General features: G+C 43.7%; 1 protein-coding gene across 2 annotated transcripts in view; it reads right to left on the bottom strand.

The window, feature by feature from the left end:
• The window catches only part of TCIRG1 (T cell immune regulator 1, ATPase H+ transporting V0 subunit a3), a 66,349-nt gene that overhangs the window by 23,827 nt on the left and 19,277 nt on the right, over positions 1 to 23,245 (bottom strand). For both annotated transcript variants that reach the window (XR_016313627.1, XM_089683710.1), the window contains exons 6-13: positions 18,802 to 18,928; positions 13,288 to 13,370; positions 9,298 to 9,391; positions 5,809 to 6,015; positions 3,321 to 3,471; positions 1,045 to 1,184; positions 799 to 956; positions 598 to 688 (exon numbers count right to left, since the gene is read on the bottom strand). Coding sequence is in view for 1 of the 2 variants with exons in the window: in XM_089683710.1 (XP_089539836.1) it covers positions 598 to 688; positions 799 to 956; positions 1,045 to 1,184; positions 3,321 to 3,471; positions 5,809 to 6,015; positions 9,298 to 9,391; positions 13,288 to 13,370; positions 18,802 to 18,928 (1,051 nt within the window). In the remaining variant the exon portion in view is untranslated. The remainder of the gene's footprint in view (positions 1 to 597; positions 689 to 798; positions 957 to 1,044; positions 1,185 to 3,320; positions 3,472 to 5,808; positions 6,016 to 9,297; positions 9,392 to 13,287; positions 13,371 to 18,801; positions 18,929 to 23,245) is intronic.

The following is a 23,245-nucleotide window of genomic DNA, read 5'->3' as shown; positions in this document are numbered from 1 at the left end:
TATGTCAAAAAAATAAATACACAAATAATATTAAAAAAATATTTTTTCTTCTAATAAACTGATTTGGGTTTTTTTTTCTACCAAATAGATAGATGAATACATTTTGGCCAAGATTTATGAAGATTAATTTATTTGCAAAATTTTATAAGAAAAACACCTTTTTTTCAAACTTTATCTTTTTTTCATATACAGTATGTAGCAAAAAAATAAAAATCCCAGTTGTGAATAAATACCACCAAAATAAAGTTTTATCTGTCTCAAAAAATTTCATTTGGGTACAGTGTTGCATGACCGCGCAATTGTCATTCAAAGTGTGACAGCGCTGAAAACTGAAAAGTGGCCTGGGCAGAATGGGGGTGAGAATGTCTGGACCTGAAGTGGTTAAAAGGGACCGCAACCCAAATAGTGGGGAAATACTGTATTCTCTCCCATCCAGGACTCATCCCTGGCTTCCTGTACAATAGCTATGTCACAAGAACAGTTATAATATAATGTAGTAGAAGTTACAGTTTAACATGTTAACAACACAAGGGAAAAAAAGAAAAAAAAAAAGAAAAACCAGGCAGCATAATGTACTATGTTAATAAAAGACCTTACCGGATCAATGCCGAAAGGATAGACACCGATGAAGACATTGGTTATATTGGGGTCCAATGGTGGAGGAACAAAGTTGTTAAAGTTCTCTTCCCTAAATAGAGAATTGTTAGAGCTAGATGTACACAAATATTACATTCAGATCTTTCCCCAGATTACAGGGGAACTTGTCACATTTAACATTCTACTGATTGTTCCACTCACGTCCAGTTCTTTGCTCTTGCCATTGCTGCAACGCTCCACCCTGAAGGAAAAATGGTGGTTGCCCGGCTGAAACATTCATTATACACAAAACCGGTGTAAATGGATAACAGTCCCATGAGCAGAACTAGATACCGACCTCCAAAACACATAGAGAAGATCTGACCAGACACAAAGAAAATGTATATTAATGTAACAGACAACCAGATCTCTCAGTCACCATCCATGCTCTATGTTGCAGCCTCTCACCTCACTCTCAGAATTTTTCAGCTTGGGGTTGTCCTCTCCAAGAACCAGCCAAAGAGCAAACAGGAACATGAGGAGCCCATGGCCAACATCCCCAAACATGACAGCAAAGAGAAATGGGAATGTTATGATGGTATAGAGAGCTGCAATTTAACACAGAGAGGGGAATTAATAAAATAAAAAAGTTACATAGTCAGCATCCAAATTCACCATTTTAGAAAATAGATTTGAAAAAAAGTCCAGCCTATTCAGAACAGTACGGAGTGGGGGAAGGTTGCTGTAGTCTAGTCAGTCTGACCTGTTCTGAACAGTACTGAATGGGGGAAGGTTGGTGTAGTCTAGACAGTCCAACTTGTTCAGTACAGTACTGAATTGGGGGAAGGATGCTGTAGTCTAGTTGGTCTGACTTGTTCAAAACAGTACTGAGTAGGGAAGGCTGCTGTGGTCTAGACAGTCCAATTTGTTCAGTACTTTACTAAATTGGGGAAGGTTGCTGTAGTCTAGGCAGTCCAACTTGTTCAGTACAGTACTGAATTGGGGGGGGGGATGCTGTAGTCTAGTCAATCCAACTTGTTTAGAAGAGCACTGATTGAGGGAAGGTTGCTGTAGTCTAGTCAATCCGATTTGTTCACTACAGTACTGAATGAGGGAGGGTTGCTGTAGTCTAGTCAGTCCAATTTGTTCAGTACAGTATGGAATGAGGGAAGGCTGCTGTGGTCTAGTCAGTCCAACTTGTTCAGTACAGTATGGAATGAGGGAAGGTTGCTGTAGTCTAGACAATCCAACTTGTTTAGTACATTACTGATTTGGGGGAAGGATGCTGTAGTCTAGTTAGTCTGAGTTGTTTGGTACAGTACTGAATGGGGGAAGGATGTTGTAGTCTAGTCAGTCCAACTTCTTCAAAACCATACTAAACTTTTCAAAGTGGAACTATACTCACCTTGGTTCCAGCGATGCAGCATCCTGTAGCTCCCAGCCAGTTGCTGACATCTTAGGGTAGCTGCCTTCTGGGTATTGATTGCCAGCCACTGTCATTGGCCAGGCTGAGATGAGGTCACTCTCACACATGTATGGGAGTTCAGTCAAATCGTCATTGCCGAACTCGTACGTTGAGCTGAGCATGTGCAGCTCACTGTACAGGGGCAGACAGGCAGGTAAGTAATTTTAATGCAGAAGAGATGTAGCATATCTCTTCTGCAATAAAAATCCTGCCTGTCTGCCCATGCTTAGTTTTTCATCTAAAAGTTCCATTTTAAGTGTCCACATCCCACAATGCAATACCTTACTGATCTACTGACAGCCATCTGCATTGTTGTGGGGATGTGCCGAAGCTTGACATTTGTAAAAGTTGAAACTTGCAAAGAAAACTTTAGAGACAGCAAGTAATAAAATAAAAAAAATATTTTGGACTTTTTGCTATTAAACATATCCAGTAAAAGTTTTTTAAAAAATCTAATTTCTTCATACATTTAGGGCAAAATGTATTCTGCTACAGGTCTTTGCTAAAAAAAGAAAAAAAAAGAAAAGAAAGTTATAGCGCTTACAAATGGCAGTATATATATACTGGGATTTTTTTTCTATTTTTACTAATAATGGTGGCAATGGTTTACTAGTAATGGTGGCGATCAGCAACTTATAGCGGAACTGTGGCGGGCATTCTGACACTGGGGGGAATCAGCTTGGTATCACTGACACCCCCAGTGACACCAATACAGTGATCTGTGCTAATAAAAAGCACTGACACTGTACTAATGGCTCTGGGCAGGAAGGGGTTAACATGTGGGACGATCAAAGGGTTAACTGTGTGCTGTTTTACCAAGTGCTGTGTGTGTGCTTTCAACTGTAAGCACACTGCTCAAGCAGTGTGCAGGAGCTGACAGGGGAGAGATCTGTTTTGTTTATATACAGTTCTCTCCCTCCGTCGTTAATGCTCCTCGATCACCGGGTGCCGGCGAGTAATCACTGGCCGGAACCCGGTGATTGACAGCCAAGGCCATGAATAGTGATGCGGGTAGGGCACTCAGAAATGCAAAAATCTCACGCACGATTTTGCGCACCCATGCTGCCCTGTAGCTGTATTACTGCTATAGGGCGGACGGGAAGTGGCTAATTGAATAACTTCAATCAAGACATGTTCACTTTTGACTCTTATGATGAGACTTAGTTACCTGGCAAACTGATTTCTAAGCATCTTCCAGGACAGCATTGAGAATCAGTGCTGTCCTGGAAGAAGACTTGAGAAATAGCAGTTAAATATAAAATAACCATGAAAAATATACCTGGGTTTACTTCCTGATAACTTGCTACACCATAAGCATCCACAATCCCTTGAAATCCCGAGGTGAACTTGTTGGTGCGGATTAAAGTGGGTGGGTTGACAGGACAATGGATACGATGACAGAAGGATTCTCCACCCCCTCCACTATTCTCCTGAAAGAAACACAAGGGTAGAACAATATAGATTTAAAAGAAAAAACCTAAACCTCTGTTTAAAAAGCTTTGTTTCAATCCTTGGTGGCCACTGAGAGCACAAAAAAGCGATCTTTACTTTCAGTTTCATTGGTCACGGCAGTCACATGGTATAACACCACGTGATCGCCTGAACACAGTGGTAAGGTGATCTGGGGTATGGCGGTGATCAGGGTGATGGCATGGGGCATGGCATAGATCATGATGCTGGCATGGGGCATGGCGGTGATCAGGATGCTGGCATGGGGCATGGCGGTGATCAGGATGCTGGCATGGGGCATGGCGGTGATCAGGATGCTGGCATGGGGCATGGCGGTGATCAGGATGCTGGCATGGGGCATGGCGGTGATCAGGATGCTGGCATGGGGCATGGCGGTGATCAGGATGCTGGCATGGGGCATGGCGGTGATCAGGATGCTGGCATGGGGCATGGCGGTGATCAGGATGCTGGCATGGGGCATGGCGGTGATCAGGATGCTGGCATGGGGCATGGCGGTGATCAGGATGCTGGCATGGGGCATGGCGGTGATCAGGATGCTGGCATGGGGCATGGCGGTGATCAGGATGCTGGCATGGGGCATGGCGGTGATCAGGGTGCTGGCATGGGGCATGGCGGTGATCAGGGTGCTGGCATGGGGCATGGCGGTGATCAGGGTGCTGGCATGGGGCATGGCGGTGATCAGGGTGCTGGCATGGGGCATGGCGGTGATCAGGGTGCTGGCATGGGGCATGGCGGTGATCAGGGTGCTGGCATGGGGCATGGCGGTGATCAGGGTGATGGCATGGGGCATGGCGGTGATCAGAATTATGGTATGGCGTATGGCAGTGATCAGAATGCTGGTATGGCAGTGATCAGAATGCTGGTATGGCAGTGATCAGAATGCTGGTATGGCAGTGATCAGAATGCTGGTATGGCAGTGATCAGAATGCTGGTATGGCAGTGATCAGAATGCTGGTATGGCAGTGATCAGAATGCTGGTATGGCAGTGATCAGAATGCTGGTATGGCAGTGATCAGAATGCTGGTATGGCAGTGATCAGAATGCTGGTATGGCAGTGATCAGAATGCTGGTATGGCAGTGATCAGAATGCTGGTATGGCAGTGATCAGAATGCTGGTATGGCAGTGATCAGAATGCTGGTATGGCAGTGATCAGAATGCTGGTATGGCAGTGATCAGAATGCTGGTATGGCAGTGATCAGAATGCTGGTATGGCAGTGATCAGAATGCTGGTATGGCAGTGATCAGAATGCTGGTATGGCAGTGATCAGAATGCTGGTATGGCAGTGATCAGAATGCTGGTATGGCAGTGATCAGAATGCTGGTATGGCAGTGATCAGAATGCTGGTATGGCAGTGATCAGAATGCTGGTATGGCAGTGATCAGAATGCTGGTATGGGGTATGGCAGTGATCAGAACGCTGGTATGGGGTATGGCAGTGATCCGGGTGATGGTTTGGGGTATGGCGGTGATCAGGACACGCACGTGTATGGGGGTGTTTTGTGCACACTGGGACAGGTGACAGTGCCTCCCTGCATTATTTATTATTGATATTGTGGGGCAGTGATCAGGGACACTGGGGCACTATGACTGACTGGCACTGCAGTGTGTGAGTGTACAAGCAGCCTGACAGATCGCTGTACACTCACACACTGCAGGATCGCTTCTCTCTGCTCTCACACTTTACTTTCAGTTTCATTGGTCACAGCAGTCACAGGGCATAACATCATGTGATCACCCGAACACAGTGGTAAGGTGATCCGCTGTGTCCGGGCGACACACCGATCACCGGGCTCTGGGGTAGACGCTCTATGAGCCGTGCAGGAACATTAGCTTGCATCAGAGCTGTACATAGATGGTGGACAAGAAGTGTTTAAAAATAAATGAAATTCTACTAGTGTATGGCCAGCAGGATGTAGGGCACACTTGGATAAAGGCAAGTTATTTCAACCAAATTCAGCTTCAACCTCGTGCTTACCACTTAATGCACATGTGTGGCGGCATAGAGGGTGGGCTTTAACACCCATATGCTACACATACGCTTCTATGGGGGAGAGGGGGAGCAAAGGTTACTGTGCTGAGTATGCTCACAGCCAAAGACAACTCTCAGTTTGTTCTGATTAGTGCCTGGCTCCCGATCATATGACCACTGTGACAACCAATCAAAAATAAAATGAAAGGTCTAAAACATCTCAATACCAGTGGGATGACCCTACAACTCCAGTAATATTTTCCCACTTTCCTCTGTACAGAAAATAACATTTTATATCATTACTAGTGTATTTCCAAAGTATCTCACCGAAGCTCGGACAAGCGCCGCCTGCAGTAGAGGCAGATCGCCGACAGGACACCAGACCTCTCCGATAAGGCATCGCTCCCGCGCGCTGCACATGTTCAAAATCTGGTAGATGTGCTTCATCTTCCTCACACTGACTCTCCAGAAGTATAACTTTTCTGCAACCTGACTGAGAACCTGATTTAGGAAACCTTCCGTTTGTTGCATCACCTATAGGGTACAAAATACATACAAATTACAGAGCACTTTTAGCATTGTGAAAGACTAGATCAGGGGTCCTCAAACTACGGCCCGCCGAGGACATTTATCCGGCCCGCCGGGTGTTTTGTAATATTTGTCATCCCCCTGCGTACTTTCACGGCGGCATCCCCTGCGTACTTTCACTTTCATTCCACCAGCATCGCCACGCTTGATTGGCTCTGCCTCTCCCTCCCTCACCTGCCCCTTGGCTCCGCCTCGGCTCCACCCCCAGTGATATTCCTGTGTGCTGGGGATGTAGATCCGGCCGGCGCGGCGAGAAATGATAGAGGGGTGGTGTCTGATCTCTGGAGGGGCTGCCTGCAGTTCTCCCGTGCTGGGCAGTGACAGACAGCCAAGGAGAAGGACACTGATCAGACTGCATTGATGGACACTGGTGAGGCTGCATTAATGAACACTGATCATACTGCATTGATGGGCACTGGTGAGGCTGCATTGATGGGCACTGGTGAGGCTGCATTGATGGGCACTGGTGAGGCTGCATTGATGGGCACTGGTGAGGCTGCATTGATGGGCACTGGTGAGGCTGCATTGATGGGCACTGGTGAGGCTGCATTGATGGGCACTGGTGAGGCTGCATTGATGGGCACTGGTGAGGCTGCATTGATGGGCTTATATATATATATATATATATATAGTCCGGCCCTCCAACGGTCTGAGGGACAGTGAACTGGCCCCCTGTTTAAAAAGTTTGAGGACCCCTGGACTAGATACTACAAAGGAGTCACCGTAAGGGCTCTCGTGTTTTTTTTTTTTTTTTTGGCTCAGCTATGAAAGTTTCAATGGTATTTTGGAAGTGTCATGGTAATCCTTGCTCCATCAGAACTATACAACACATACACACCCTGCTGATTTTGACTGTTTGCCCACTCACAAAGAAATGATGAGTCTAAAAATCGAATGGTAGTTGTATTGTAGCACTGAGAGACAAAACAGCAACAAAAAATTCAAAAGAAATGCATGTCTAACAAATGATGCACTGATTTGCATGTTCATGAGGGAAATAAGTATTTGATACCCTTCACAAAACGTGACTTAGTACTTGATGGCAATTCCCTTGTTGGCAATCACAGAGGTCAGACGTTTCCTGTAGTTGGCCACCAGGTTTGCACACATCTCAGGAGGGATTTTGGCCCACTCCTTTTGGCAGATCCTCTCCAAGTCATTAAGGTTTGGTGGCTGACGTTTGGCAACTCGAACTTTCAGCTCCCTCCACAGATTTTCAATGGGATTAAGGTCTGGCGACTGGCTAGGCCACTTCAGTACCTTAATGCTCTTCTTCTTGAGCCACTCCTTTGTTGGCTTGGCCGTGTGTTTTGGGTCATTGTCATGCTGGAACACCCATCCACGAACCATTTTCAATGCCCTGGCTGAGGGAAGAAGGTTCTCACCCAAGATTTGATGGTACATTGCCCTGTCCATCGTTCCTTTGATGCGGTGCAGTTGTCCTGTCCCCTTAGCAGAAAAACACCCCCAAAGCAGATTGTTGTTTTGCGTTTCTTTCATTTGCGAATGATTGCACCAACTGTTGTCACCTTCTCACCAAGCTGCTTGGCGATAGTTTGGTAGCCAAGTCCAGCCTTGTGTAGGTCTACAATCTTGTCCCTGACATCCTTGGACAGCTCTTTGGTCTTTGCCATGGTGGAGAGTTTGGTTTGGAATCCGATTGTTTGATTGCTCCTGTGGACAGGTGTCTTTTACACAGGTAATAAAATGAGATTAGCAGCACTCCCTTTAAGAGACTGCTTCTAATCTCAGCTTGTTACCTGTATGAAAGACACCTGGTAGCCAAAAATCCTGCTGAATGATAGGGATCAAATACTTATTTCCCTCATGAACATGCAAATCAGTGCATCATTTGTTAGACATGCATCTCTTTTGATTGTTTTGTTGCTATTCTGTCTCTCAGTATTACAATACACCTACCATTCGATTGTTAGACTGATCATTTCTTTGTGAGTGGGCAAACATTCAAAATCAGCAGGGGATCAAATACTTATTTCCTTCACTGTATACGTACACACATACCTACATATACACACATCATTCACCATTGATTTTTAAATAATACCATGATAGAAAGTGGTTTTGACAAGGAAAATTTGGGTCATAAAGACTAATACTCAATTCCATGTTAAAATAGATACTGCCACCTTTCTTTCCCAAGCAGACAAAGCCGACATTGTCTCTGAAACAGAACCCCCCCCCTCCATGCCCACCTTGCCTAAACTGTCTTGCTGCCCTTTCCTAGGTCACAGCCAATAGTGCCAGCAACCTGGGGGTGCAGTGATGTCACGTCTTTGGTCAGGTGACCAGAAAGGCACGCTTCTCCATACTTAGAAGTGCCCAGTAGTATCACCGGCTATGACAGAGGAAGAAGCATCAATAAGAGCGCTGAGAAGGAGAGTATAAGGGGGTCATAGGGGCCATTTATAAGGAAACTGGCACTTTGCTTTTCACAGGCAAGGTGACAGCATTCCCTCGATAAGTATGGGGAGAACTTGCATCTTCTCTCTCTATTTTTTCAGTATAGAAGAGAGCGCCATCATATAAGTCAGTGTAGAGGAGTACAAACTGGCTCCATATTTTAAAAGGTTACAAAACCATAAAGGAATACAGATCTTGAGACTTAAAGCCCAACTCCAAGCAAAAAAAGTTCTCTTGTAGTGTGGGGACAGCTCACACAGGAGATACTTGTTCTTGCCTAGGTGACTGGAGAAGGGAGAAATACTTGCCTAATCCTCCCAGCACAAGACTGATCTCTGCGTTTCCTGCCCCCCGCCATCTAGCGGCCTTGCGCATGGACTGTCCCTGATGTCATCACGCCCATAGACCGTTTGGACACGAGGACATCAGGAAGAGTCCACTGCTGGATGGAGCCGGAGCACTGTTTATCCCTGGATCGGAGGATCAGGTGAGTATAAAGCTTTCTGGTCCCCCCTGGACAAAACAAGCAGTTAACCCATGATAGTGGGCACAGCCCCACTGCATGGCAACATTTTTTTTTGCTCCTGGAGTTTGGCTTTATGATGATCACACACTGCTCAAATTTTGGCTAATTGGTCAAAATCCGACTAGTCGGTGACCCTAGATCCACAAGAGTGATTTGTCAGCTGACTTTTGTTGAAGGAGCCAGTCAGAAAGTTGTCAGCCGAACGGCACTCGCGTCCAGTCTGAGGCAAACTAGAGAGAATAGAGAGAAGAAAGCAATTCCTTACAAGATGGATAGGTCACCTTTTGCATGTCTTGGATCTGAATTAGGAGATCTTTCAGCTTTTCTAGTCTGGCGGTCTCATCATCAGCATATGGATAAATGTGACAGTGGAAACTGCAAGGAGTAAAATTATAGAATGAGAGAGATAAATAGTTTGTTCAGAAATCACTTCAATCTATGTCTGAAACATAACACAACCATGACTTCAAAAGTGCGTGTGTTCGCAGGGGATGCTGGGGGGTGTTTTATGGCATTTTCAGTTGTATTTGGACACTCCTCCCAAACTGAGAGCATGTTAAGTCACATTCAGGAAAAAAAAATCTCACCTCCAATATTGCAATGCAAGGGCCAATTCACACTGACTTGCGCTAAAATGTATGGAAAATGCATATACATCTCCATCCATTTTAGTGACGTTTTAACGCGTATTGGCGTCCGTTGACATACATTTTGACATCTGTTGACATGCATGCGCAGCTTATAGTGTGAATGGGACACATTGGAAATTAATGTTTTTCAGATGTCCTTCTGCTGTTCTGTTTTACAGCTGTGCTAAAACGCAGATCAACACATGGTGTGAATTGGCCCTAAGGTTGGATTCACACTTGAGCATAGCGTTTTTGAGCGGTTTTCATGCATTTTTTCATGTGTTCTCATGCAGTGGTTTATTTAAGCGTTTGAGCTTTGGTGTTTTTTTTTTTTTTATTAGCCAATAGAGAAAAATAATATATGTTACAACATTTTTTGCTAGATTTTGTAATTTTATTTTTAATTTATTATTCACTTTTTTTTTTTTATTAGGGCAGGGGGTTAAAGTTAAAGAAAAGTTAGGGTTAGGATTAAGGGTTGGGGTTAGGGATTGGGTTAGGTATTAGGGTTACATAGTTAGTCCAGCTGAAAAAAAAGACAAAAGTCCATCCAGTTTAAACATAGAAAAAACAAAAATTTATAATCCTATACCCACAGTTGATCTAGAGGAAGGCAAAAAAAACCACAGCAAAGCATGATCCAATTTGCACCTGCAGGGGAAAAAATTCCTTCCTGATTCCCCGAGAGGCAATAGGATATTCCCTGGATCAACATTACCTATAAATGTTAGTATCCAGCTATATTATGTGTATCTAAGAAATAATCCAGGCCTTTTTTGAAGCAATCCACTGAGCTGGCCAGAACCAACTCTTGAGGGAGTCTATTCCACATTTTCACAGCTCTTACTGTGAAGAAACCTTTCCGTGTTTGCAGATTAAATTTCTTTGTCCTCTGTGTTGACCTCAGGGTGAATAGCTCTACACCGAATTCACTATATGAACCACTGATGTACTCTACATGGTGATCATATCCCCCCTTATGTATTATACATGGAGAACATATCCCCCCTTATGTATTATACATGGAGATCATATCTCCCCTTATGTATTATACATGGAGAACATATCCCCCCTTATGTATTATACATGGAGATCATATCCCCCCTTATGTATTATACATGGTGATCATATCCCCCCTTATGTATTATACATGGTGATCATATCCCCCCTTATGTATTATACATGGAGATCATATCCCCCCTTATGTATTATACATGGTGATCATATCCCCCCTTATGTATTATACATGGAGATCATATCCCCCCTTATGTATTATACATGGAGATCATATCCCCCCTTATGTATTATACATGGAGATCATATCCCCCCTTATGTATTATACATGGAGATCATATCCCCCCTTATGTATTATACATGGTGATCATATCCCCCCTTATGTATTATACATGGTGACCATATCCCTCTTATGTATTATACATGGAGATCATATCCCCCTTATGTATTATACATGGAGATCATATCCCCCCTTATGTATTATACATGGAGATCATATCCCCCCTTATGTATTATACATGGAGATCATATCCCCCCTTATGTATTATACATAGAGATCATATCCCCCCTTATGTATTATACATGGAGATCATATCCCCTTTATGTATAATACATGGAGATCATATCCCCCCTTATGTATAATACATGGAGATCATATCCCCCCTTATGTATAATACATGGAGATCATATCCCCCCTTATGTATAATACATGGAGATCATATCCCCCCTTAGGTATTATACATGGAGATCATATGCACCCTAATCTCCTCTTCTCAAGAGAGAATAAATTCAGTTCCTCTAATCTTTCCTCATAGCTGATCTCCTCCATGCCTCTTGTCAGTTTAGTTGACCTTCTCTGCACTCCAGTTCCCCAATGTTCTTTTTGTGAATTGGTGCCCAAAACTGAACTGCATATTCCAGATGAGGTATTACTAATGATTTGTACCGAGGTAATATGATATCTCTCTAGGGTTTGTTATTTTATGCATTGTCCTATTTTTTTTTTGTTAGGGTGTTACTATTATTAATAATAAATGTCAAATAAAATACACAAAATGAATAAAACAAATATGTAATAATAAATAACCCCCTAACCTCAACCCCCCCAAACCGAAGTTTTTTTTTTAAATAAATAAAAAATGTATTATGTATTTAATTTTTGTTAGGGAATTTATTATAATTTTTTTAGGGTTAGGGGGGTTAAGCTTAAGGGTTTATTATTTAATTATTACATATTATTCATTTATTTATGATCTTTTTTTTGTGTATTTATTTTGCATTTATTTATTCATTATATTTATATTTTTCCTACATTTTTTCATTTGAGCAGAAAAACACTCTGAAAATGCGTGACAAAAACACATCTATCGCATGTTTCAATTAATTCCTATGGAATTAAAAATGCTCAAAAAACGTGCAAATCTGCCCGACCTGAGCAACCAAAAAGCTTCAGAATGTGATTGAGCTTCAGGCAAATTTGGAGTACAGATGTGATCCTTTGGGAATTGACTTTTTTCCTCAAGCGTTTTGAAGCGTCAAGCTACAAATCACTCAGGTACGAATGGGGCCTACTGGGTATGATCAGCTTCATTAAAGTGGAACTACACTTTCCTATTCTTTTCAGCCCAGAAAGTTGCCATCTTGGCCTCGGTTTGATTTGCAACTGTCATGGTGCTGAACATGTGATCAGTTATGACATTTGATGGTTTGACAGTTTGGTTGAGAACACAAGCAAATGTGACAGTTAGCATTCCTGGCCTGACAGGAATATAACTGTTTTTTGAAACGGTTGAATCGATGGGTTTGTTTCCGCTTTAAACCCAAAAACAAAAAAGTGTAATATATTGCAGCTCACCAATCATTAGATGTGGTGGCTGAATTAGTTATTTTGTAGGCTTTTTCTCCTCTCTTCACCTGGTGATCTAGCCAGTATTACAGTGCCCCTGCATAAAGGAGCACAGGGGACACCTTTGTCAATCTAGGTGGGGGGCTTCTGTGATCAAGCCCCCCGGGTGGTGGGACGACACGCATCTGGGGGAGTAGCTGGCGTGACGGCCGAGGCCCTCCCTCATACACAGGATTACACAGCCAGTCGGAGCACTGTCCTTTCTCCTCTTCCCAACCGCAAGTTGGTGGAGGGGAGTTTTAGATGTACTAACAGATTTAGATACACTAACAAATTGCAGCCAAACTTTAGCTCACACTGCAGTTACACAACCAGTTACAGCAACAGTTGTTTTCTCTTTTAGATTTTACATAAATACAAGCTGATCAATGTAAGCACCCCTGTCAGTGGTACATGGTTTGCCTCAATACTCTAAACTGCTACATGTGCAGCATAACTTGTTCTGTTTAAAAAACTACAAACTTACTGGCCAGATCACCAGATGAAAATAAAAGGAAAGAAAGCCTCAAAAAAAAGAAAAAAAAAAAAAAAACAAAAAAAAAAAAACTAATGCAGCTATCATATCTAAGCTGCAATACAACACGTGTTTGCTTTTGGGATAATACTGCTTTAGGGTACAGAGTTTGCATTTTAGTTCATCTGAAAGCAGATCACTAATTTGTACTGTTTAGTCAATTCATCATCTCATTTTAAAATCAAAACCAAAGTGCTTTAACACTCACCAATTTGCAATCTTTTTGATCTTCTCTCCAATTCTCTCACCCCAGTATGAGATCAGGAATATAATCTGTGTGACGCTCTCACCCTGTGACAAAAAAAATGTAGTTTATTAAAAAAAAAAAAAAAAATCAATGAAGCAAACTTATGAACAGTCAGTTATGTAGAATGTTGGATTCACGCTTTTGAGGTTTGTTGTGATGTGTTTAGTGTAACTTATGTTGCCTGTTTAAATTTAATGTGCTACTGCATTCCCTAGATCCGGTCTCCCCGGACCCGGCATTCCCTAGATCCGGTCTCCCCGGACCCGGCATTCCCTAGATCCGGTCTCCCCGGACCCGGCATTCCCTAGATCCGGTCTCCCCGGACCCGGCATTCCCTAGATCTGGTCTCCCACAGTACACACAACATGGAAATGCAATGATTTTAGTAAATATAAACTGCTAAATATCTTTTCTCATCAGCAGTAAGTCCTCATGCACACGGGACATTTTTACAAAGGCTATGTTTGGCTTTTGATGTTTTTTTCTACAGCTAGTAAACCCCCCAGCATGTTATCCTATGTGTCCATGCATACAGACTGTAATCAACGTTTTTTTGGCTGGGACGTTTTTTGGCTGGAAAAAATCCAGAACTAGTGGGTTTCTAGAGGAGTTTTTTAGCTGTAAAAATGCTCTAATACTGAAAAATGCAGCAAAATGCGGCAAAAACCACACAAAAAATAAAAATTAAGCATATTTTAAGTATGAATCAAATAAAAGGCAATCAAAAAATCAAGTTCAATCAATGAAGTGTTCATTCAGTGAACCCTCCTTTGGAAAACGAAAAATATGTGCATCTGTCATCAATTCCCATGCAAAGACATCCTCCACCATATATCTGCTCACCTCACGCAGTGTGACCTCACATTATGCAATGTTACGGTCTAACTGCACTTTTGGTCCCATATGGACTCAGAAGATCAGCTTGCTGAATGAAGACTCCAAAGTAATCTCCCTCCTGATAAGTGCTTTTGTATCAGCCATATTCCTCATTAAAAAGAACTCCACATAGTGCTTTATCCTTTTAAATTTTTATTCATCAATTAAAACATAAGAAATACACTCACGTTCCGGAGGTGTATTTTGCACCAGGTAAGATGAACATCCAGTGATGTACTGATTAAAACACAAGATGGCAGTATCATCTCAGAGTCCTGTATACCTCAAAACAGACACCATCCATAATATATTGCAAGGCAAAGCTTAGTAAAAGGGAGTCCTATTGGATCCATGAGCTTCAAACTTTGTTTCCCAAGGGGATAAATAGGGAATTTGATCTTAACTGCTTTATGAGTGATTTTTAATTAGGTTTATATTTATTTTATACATATCAAAGTTATACATATAATATTTATATTTTGTATTTTTAATTATATTATAATTTTAATTTGTATAATTATTATATATTTTTTTATTTACAATATTTTAAAATAATTTTATGATAATGTTCTTTTTCGTTTTATTATTTTTATATTATTGTTAGTGGGTGGCTTTGCAGCTTGTTTAACCCCTTCCCGCCGACGCCTCCCGGCCCTTTAAGAGATTCAGACGCCGGGAGGCGGGGCGGTTGGGGCGTGGTTTAGGAATCATGTGACCGCCGTGACGCGTCACATGATCGGGAAAGGTCCCGTTCGAAAGAGCGGACCGGGACCTTTCCGCGAGTACCACACCTGTGCGCTGGGAGCGCGCGCTCTCGGCACATATGTATTTAGTTACATGGACGCAAATGTGCGGCCGCTCGGCATCTAGGCCCAGACGCCGGGCGGCCGCACATTTGTGTGCGGCCGGCGCAAAGGGGTTAATGAGAGTCCCATATGAATTGTACTGAGGGCTGTGGATGGTGAATGGGTGACGTTTCCACAACTCATGCAATACAGATCCCATGTTATTTATTAATGAACGGCATTTGTTCTTTTTTCCTTGTTTGGTCTTCATTAAAATGGTGCCGATCGGCTTTTCCACCATGTGCTAGGCCGGTCCACAACAAAATGGTGCCGGTTTACTATATACATTGATTGATTGTCGGACGGTCCAATCGTATCCCCTTGATAAAGTCACGTGCCTAGTGACAAAACGCGTTGGGGAGGAGTGTACGGATGACATCACGATGTTGTCATTCATCGGGATAGTGGCTTTTAGTACTCTACAAACGACTCTTGAAATGGCATTACAGCAGGCAATAGCATTCATTAAGTGGGCCCGTGCTTTGCCTTGCATTACGGATGGTGTCTGTTTTGAGCATGTACAGGACTCTGCTGCTGAGATGATACTGCCATCTTGTGTTTAATCAGTACATCATTGGATCTTCATCATACCTGGTGCAAAATACACCTCCGGAACGTGAGTGTATTTCATATGTTTTAATTGATGAATACAAGTTTAAAAGGATAAAGCACTATGTGGAGTTCTTTTTAATGAGGAATACAGCTGATACAAAGACGCTTATCAGGAGGGAGATTACTTTGGAGTCTTCATTCAGCAAGCTGATCTTCTGAGTCCACATGGGACCAAAAGAACAATTAGACCATAACATTGTATAATGTGAGTCACACTGCGTGAGGTAAGCAGATATATGGTGGAGGATGTCTGTGCACGGGAATTGATGACAGATGCACATATTTTTCGTTATCCAAAAGGAGAGTTCACTGAATGAACACTATTGATTGAACTTGATTTTTTGATTGACTTTTATTTGATTCACACTTAAAATATTCTTAATTTGTATGTGGTTTGTGTGTATATATATATATATATATATATATATATATATATATATATATATATATATTTTTTTTTTTTTACATTTCAATAATACTTTTTCTATTTTTTCTTCTAATATATATTTATTTCTTCACTTTGGTTATATACCAGTTTTTACCATTGTTTTGTGTAGTGCAGCATTTTTTCACTTCACATTATGATTGTATAATTTGGCCCACTGAGACATGGGTTGTGTAGATTAGCGGCACAGCATTTAATTGTAATTTTTTGTTTTTATTTCACCATAGTTAGTGCTTGAGTTATTCAATATATTACAGTCTATGTGTGCATGGGGAGTTTACTGGCTGTAGAAAAAAAAAAATGTCAAAAGCCAAAAACAGCTGCTGTAAAAACATCGAGTGTGCAGCAGGGCACTGGTTAAAGCTTGTAGGAGGAGTTTTCTTTCTGCTCTAGGAAGATATGAAAGTCCTGACCCTCTGCCTGGACAGTGCTGATTGGCCCTGATATGATCACATATCTCCCAAGAACAAAAAAAACAAAAAACCTCTCTAGCTATACACACCAAACTGAGCATGTGCATGTGACTATGGATTCAGTCTGTATCAGTTGGACATTTGAACAAGAGGGGGGGCAGAGAAGAAAGGATCGAACATCCTTTTCACACAATTCAGATAATTAACCCCTTAGGTTCCACAGGGAGTATAACAAACATGCTTTACTGCATATACAGACTGATTTTACTGTTGTGGGTTCAGTAACACTTTAAGCCAGGTCAGTTCTGCCAGCACACCGCAATAAGCCTAAAAAAAAGTATATATTTTTTTTGTTTTTCTCAACCACTAGATTAAAATAGAAAAAAAATGGACTAGATTTACACACACGCACACACACACGCACACACACGCACACGCGCACACACACGCGCACACACACGCACACACACACGCGCACACACACGCACACACACACGCACACACACACGCACACACACACGCACACACACACGCACACACACACGCACACACACGCACACGCGCGCACGCACACGCGCACGCACACACACACACACGCGCGCGATGGGGAAATCCTCCCTGCTAAGCTATTGTATTCTCACAGTGGGGAGACTTCCACACCATCAGAACACACTGATCAGGTATAGTCAGCAGCACTGATTGAGTGGGGAAAATCTGACAGAGCAGCTGTACAGAAGTCAATCAGTAGATCGACTTTTGTACAACCTCGTTGCCCATACATGGTTTAAAATTCATCCAGCCCCTGCTAAACGCAGCTGTCCTATGTCGGGTCTAAGAGAACGGAGCAATTATATGGCCGCTGGTTGCAAAGTTTTAAGTCGGCTCAGAGCATAGAGCAGTTGCCATCAGTCACCAGGCTAGAAAGGGGCAGGCGCATATGGCTGCCAAGTTTTCAGTCTGCTCAGAGCGGACAGCAGTGATGATCAGTAGCCAGGCTGGAAAGGGGCAGGTGCAGCTGGCTCCTTCTCTCAGCCATGCGTTGTCAAGCAGCTGGGTGGATCCCAACAATATTGTCAGGATCCTTCCAGAGCCTGGAGTGACACTGCTATGTCAGCTGACTGTGGGTTATATCCCACTATAAGCAGTGGTGTATTTAGGTATTGTGCTATCCCAGTGGTCGGCAAGCCGCGGCTCGTGAGCCACATGCGGCTCTTTACACATTTTAATGCGGCTCTTCTGTGTGCCGGGCGCCCGCTCCCCTCCCTCCTCTCGGGCGGCCGCCCCAAAAGTCAGGACTCTGCAGCTAGCCCAGCAATGGGCAAACTACGGCCCGCGGGCCGTATACGGCCCGGCGGACCTTTTAATCCAGCCCGCGGAGCGTGGCAAACATTGGCTGTCAGGATGTAGGCGGGGCAGCGTGACGAACTCCTCTCCTCTCACAGTCCGCCCTGAAGACCGGAACGGCGCGGGAACACGGCGAGAGGAACGCGCGGAGCAAAGGTAAGTGAATTGACACAATATGGGGAATGAATTACTATAGGGGGGATGAATTACTATATGGGGGATGAATTACTATGGGGATGAATTACTATATGGGATGAATTACTATATGGGGGATGAATTACTATATGGGGGATGTATTTTCAGTTTTAAAAATGTGGCTCTCAAAATAAATTTCAATCGTGGTTTTGTCGAGATTTGGCTCAGTTGAAAAAAAAGGTTGCCCACCACTGTGCTATCCTTAAAAAAAAAAAAATCGCCCCCCACCCCACAGGGAAGCCTGACACCGACCACACCAAACATTCCTTGACCCAGCTGAGACAGCCTTCCCCATGCACCTGCTACCACAAGGCCTCCCTACCCAGCGAGAGAGACACTCACCTTCACAGCTCCAAAACATCCCCGGGAACAATAGTTGGGCTTTGCATACACGATCAAGCAGCCCGCAGCCACTCACAGATCCCACCTGGTCCCCTTCTTCAGCCTCCCTCCTGCAAAAATGCTGCCCTAGGCAAATGACTTGTTTGCCTTGTGGTCAATACACCCGACTATAAGCTGACTCTGGGTCACAGGACAGCAAAAGTAAAACGCACTCCAGTGACCCACAAGAGAAGTATGGCCAAAATATCTTTGGCCAAACATCTCTTTTAATGAAAGGTACAATTTAAAGATTTCTAGAAGAGCAATATGCATGCATGAAGTCTCTTCTCTAACAGGCCAATCCCTCCCAAACGCCAATTTGAAGGAAGCGTAGTGGAAATGAGGTCACTTATTGCTTTATTACCGTCACTAGGTCCTCCATTGGCTCAGACATCTCCACAAAGTTGACAATAAGGTATCCTCGACAAGCGCGCCACAGCAGGCGTTCAAACGAGTTCATGCGCCAGGGGTGAATGACACCAGCCATGAAACTGTAAAATAAAATTAAAACCTATGAGTAAAATATAAACAGAATTTATATTAACGTGTTACTAAACCCCGGACCCTGCAGTCACCATATCCGGTCTCCCCGGACCCTGCAGTCACCATATCCGGTCTCCCCGGACCCTGCAGTCACCATATCCGGTCTCCCCGGACCCTGCAGTCACCATATCCGGTCTCCCCGGACCCTGCAGTCACCATATCCGGTCTCCCCGGACCCTGCAGTCACCATATCCGGTCTCCCCGGACCCTGCAGTCACCATATCCGGTCTCCCCGGACCCTGCAGTCACCATATCCGGTCTCCCCGGACCCTGCAGTCACCATATCCGGTCTCCCCGGACCCTGCAGTCACCATATCCGGTCTCCCCGGACCCTGCAGTCACCATATCCGGTCTCCCCGGACCCTGCAGTCACCATATCCGGTCTCCCCGGACCCTGCAGTCACCATATCCGGTCTCCCCGGACCCTGCAGTCACCATATCCGGTCTCCCCGGACCCTGCAGTCACCATATCCGGTCTCCCCGGACCCTGCAGTCACCATATCCGGTCTCCCCGGACCCTGCATTCACTATATCTGGTCTCCCCGGACCCTGCAGTCACCATATCCGGTCTCCCCGGACCCTGCAGTCACCATATCCGGTCTCCCCGGACCCTGCAGTCACCATATCCGGTCTCCCCGGACCCTGCAGTCACTATATCTGGTCTCCCCGGACCCTGCAGTCACTATATCTGGTCTCCCGGACCCTGCATTTACTATATCTGGTCTCCCCGGGCCCTGCATTTACTATATTTGGTCTCCCCGGACCCTGCATTCACTCTATCTGGTCTCCCACAGAACATGGAAACCTCTTTAGCAATACCCGACGCTCTGTCTGCACAGTGCGGATTGGCCCTGTGCTAATCGCAAGCACTATTCCCCCCCCGCCCAAAAAAAAGAGAAACCTCTCTAGCAATACACACCAAACTGAGCATGTGCAGAGATGTCTCCACGATATAGGTCTCATCGGGAGATATGAGGGGCACAGTAGAAGAAGGGGAGGATTAGAGAACACTGGATCAAAAAGCATTTTTACACGATGCAGAGGATTAACCCCTTAGATTCCACAGTGAGTATAACAAGCATGCTTTACTTCATGTGCAGACTGATTTTACTGATTTTTACACTTTAATAGATAATTCCCTCTGAAAGGGATCCATTGTTTTCCTTTGTCCCTCAATAAAAGAATTCAATTGTTACAGTTTTGACAATTTTCACATTCCAGACAAGCGTTACAATTTGAATGTTAAACTGTACATAAGCATGAATGAAGAAGGGTGGGGGAAACACAGAAAAATACACAATGTATAAAAAACACACACAGGAGAAAGCAGGAGGGCTGTAAAGTTAAATCTGAATGCCACACAAACAACTAAAATACATATATGAGAGCCGTTTTACTTGCCCAAGGATTTGTATTTGTCTATCCAGTCCTGAAATTTACATAACCTTTCCATAGAGCAATGGTCTCCAAACTGCTGGCCTTTTTTTTGCCTTTATCAAGCTCATGAGGCACTTTTCCTCCCACTGCTACAAGACACTATTCCTCCAACTGACACCAACATTGGGGCATAATTCCTGCTACTGACATCAGCAATGGGGCCAATTGACACCAACAACAGGGCACTATTCCTCCCATGACACCAATGATAGAGCACTATACCTCCCACTGACACCAGCAATGGGGCACCATTTTTCCCACTGACACCAACAGGGCACTCTTCCTCCCCTTGACACCAGTAATGTGGCATTATTCCTCCCACTGACACCAATGATGAGGCACTCAAACTGACACCAATGATAGGGCACCATTCCTCCCACTGCCACCAGCAATGGGGTACTGCTATAATAGCAAAGATGCATTGTTTACTCCCACTGACACCAGGACAATTTCAACTCCCGATGGCCACAGACCGGCCACCCTAAATTCTGAATACAGTAAACTAGCCCTTTGTTTAGAAAGTTTGGAGACCCTTGCCATAGAGCAAAGCTCTTCCAAACAGGGAAGGGGACCTGACCACCTTTTGCTGCAGTTTCACTGTCCCTTACAGGTCCCCTCCCCAATCTGACCATGTGACTTTTTACTTCCCACATGTGTGGTGCGTTTTCGGAGTGTTTTAGGGGTGGATACCATTGATTTCAATGGGATGAGGTTTTTTTTTTTTTTTTTTTTTTAAACTCCCCAAACATGCCTCAAAGATGGAGTTTTTACACCGCTCCGTAAGCGCAACTCCGCAGTGTGAAAACATACATAGATACACATTCACAGGGAAGCGTTTTTCGTGAGCTTTTCAGGCTTTTTTTTTTACCGCCAAAATGCCTCCTCAGTGTGAAAGCAGCCTTAGCACTGCACTATGGTTTTGTGATGTTTATTATACTATGTATTATGGTATCGTGTGAGCTGCTATGTTTTTTGACATCCAACAGAGTCCTAGCATTTTTTTTTCATTCTCATTTAGATCTCCAAAAGAGGAATTTGAGTAGGATTGTGGGGTAGAGGATTTTGCCTTGAAAAGAGGAAGGGATGGACATGTTAAAGCCATGGCCAGGAAGGTGACACCACAGCAACACCACCTCCTTTTGCAGTTGCACAGCTCCCTGGAGTTGTCATCTGACTGCCTGCCTGAGCATTATCACACTGCCAGGGTCCTACCTGAGCTCTCCTCCAATTGTAAGCAGCCCAAAAATGTACCCTACAGCCTCCAGTGCCTAAGAACATGTTACCAAGATGTCCGACAATAGAGTATGACGGGTGACAGAGCATAACCCCCGAGGGAGGAGTCATACTTGACTATTTGGGTACCATCCTCTAAAATTAATGTTTTACCATAATGCACGGGTATCTGTGTGGGGCCATTATAGGAAATATATTCCCAGAATGCACAGATGTAAATAATTTGCATGGTCGCATGACTGGGGGAGTGATATTACCTCTCTTTGGGTCGATGATAGACCCAATATGACATTTGGCCATGGAGAAGCAAGGAGCTGAGAGGATGCATTGACAAAATGAGTATTCGGTGATCAGAGGTGTTCTTTGCAGACACACTGGGTCTGATTTACTAAAAAACTGAAGAATGCAAAATCTAGTACAGCTCTGCCTGGAAACCAATCATATTCTAACTTCAGCTTGTTCAGTTAAGCTTTGACAAAAACTGGAAGCTGATTGGTTTCTATGCTGAGCTGCAGCAGATTTTGCACTCTATAGTTTTAGTTACATAGTTAGTCTGGCTGAAAAAAAGACTAAAAAGTCTTTTTGGGATTCAAACCAATGACCCTAGTACTGCCAGGCAGAAGTGCTAACCATTTAGCCATTGTGCTGTCCATATCATATAAAGAAAAAGTTATAATCCTATACCCACAGTTGATCCAGAGGAAGGCAAAAAGCCCAGCAAAGCATGATCCAATTTGCTCCTGCAGGGGAAAAAATTCCTTCCTGATCCCCGAGAGGCAATCGGATATTCCCTGGATCAACTTTACCTATAAATATTAGTAACCAGTTATTTTCTCTTATCCAAGGAAGAATCCAGGCCAATCCAATCTTTTTTAAAGCAATCCACTGAGCTGGCCAGAACCAACTCTTGAGGGAGTCTATTCCACATTCTCACTGTGAAGAAGCCTTTCCATATTTGGAGATTAAATCTCTTTTCCTCCAGATGTAAAGAGTGTCCCCTTGTCCTCTATGATGACCTCAGGGGGAATAGCTCTACACCAAGTTCATTATATGAACTATTGATGTATTTATACATGTTGATCATATCCCCCTTAATCTCCTCTTCTCAAGAGGGAATAAATCCAGTTACATAGTCTGGCTGAAAAAAGACAAAAGTCCATCCAGTTCAACCAATAAAAAAAAAAAAAAAAAAAAAAAAAAAAAAAAAAAAAAAAAAAAAAAAAAAAAGGTACCTGGGGCATTTCATGGGGCCCCCTACTGACCTCGGGCAGTGCCCGAGTGCTCGAATGGTTAGTCCGCCCTGCCCACAGTTGATCCAGAGGAAGGCAAAAAACCTAGAAAAGCATGATCCAATTTGCTCCTGCAGGGGAAAAAATTCCTTCCTGATCCCCTGAGAGGCAATCAGATATTCCCTGGATCAACTTTACCTATAAATGTTAGTATCCAGTTATATTCTGTTTATCTAGGAAAGAATCCAGGACTTTTTTTAAAGCAATCCACTGAACTGGCCAGACTCTTGAGGGAGTCTGTTCCACGTTTTCACAGCGGTTACTGTGAAGAAACCTTTCCGTATTTGGAGATTACACTTCTTTTCC

Source organism: Staurois parvus, unplaced genomic scaffold, assembly GCF_062004578.1.
Source record: "Staurois parvus isolate SC_StPar_1 unplaced genomic scaffold, SC_StPar_1.0 ptg000320l, whole genome shotgun sequence".
In the NCBI taxonomy this organism is placed as follows: Eukaryota; Metazoa; Chordata; class Amphibia; order Anura; family Ranidae; genus Staurois; species Staurois parvus.
Note: the sequence above shows the minus strand (reverse complement) of the source record. Positions and strands in the feature narration are given on the sequence as shown.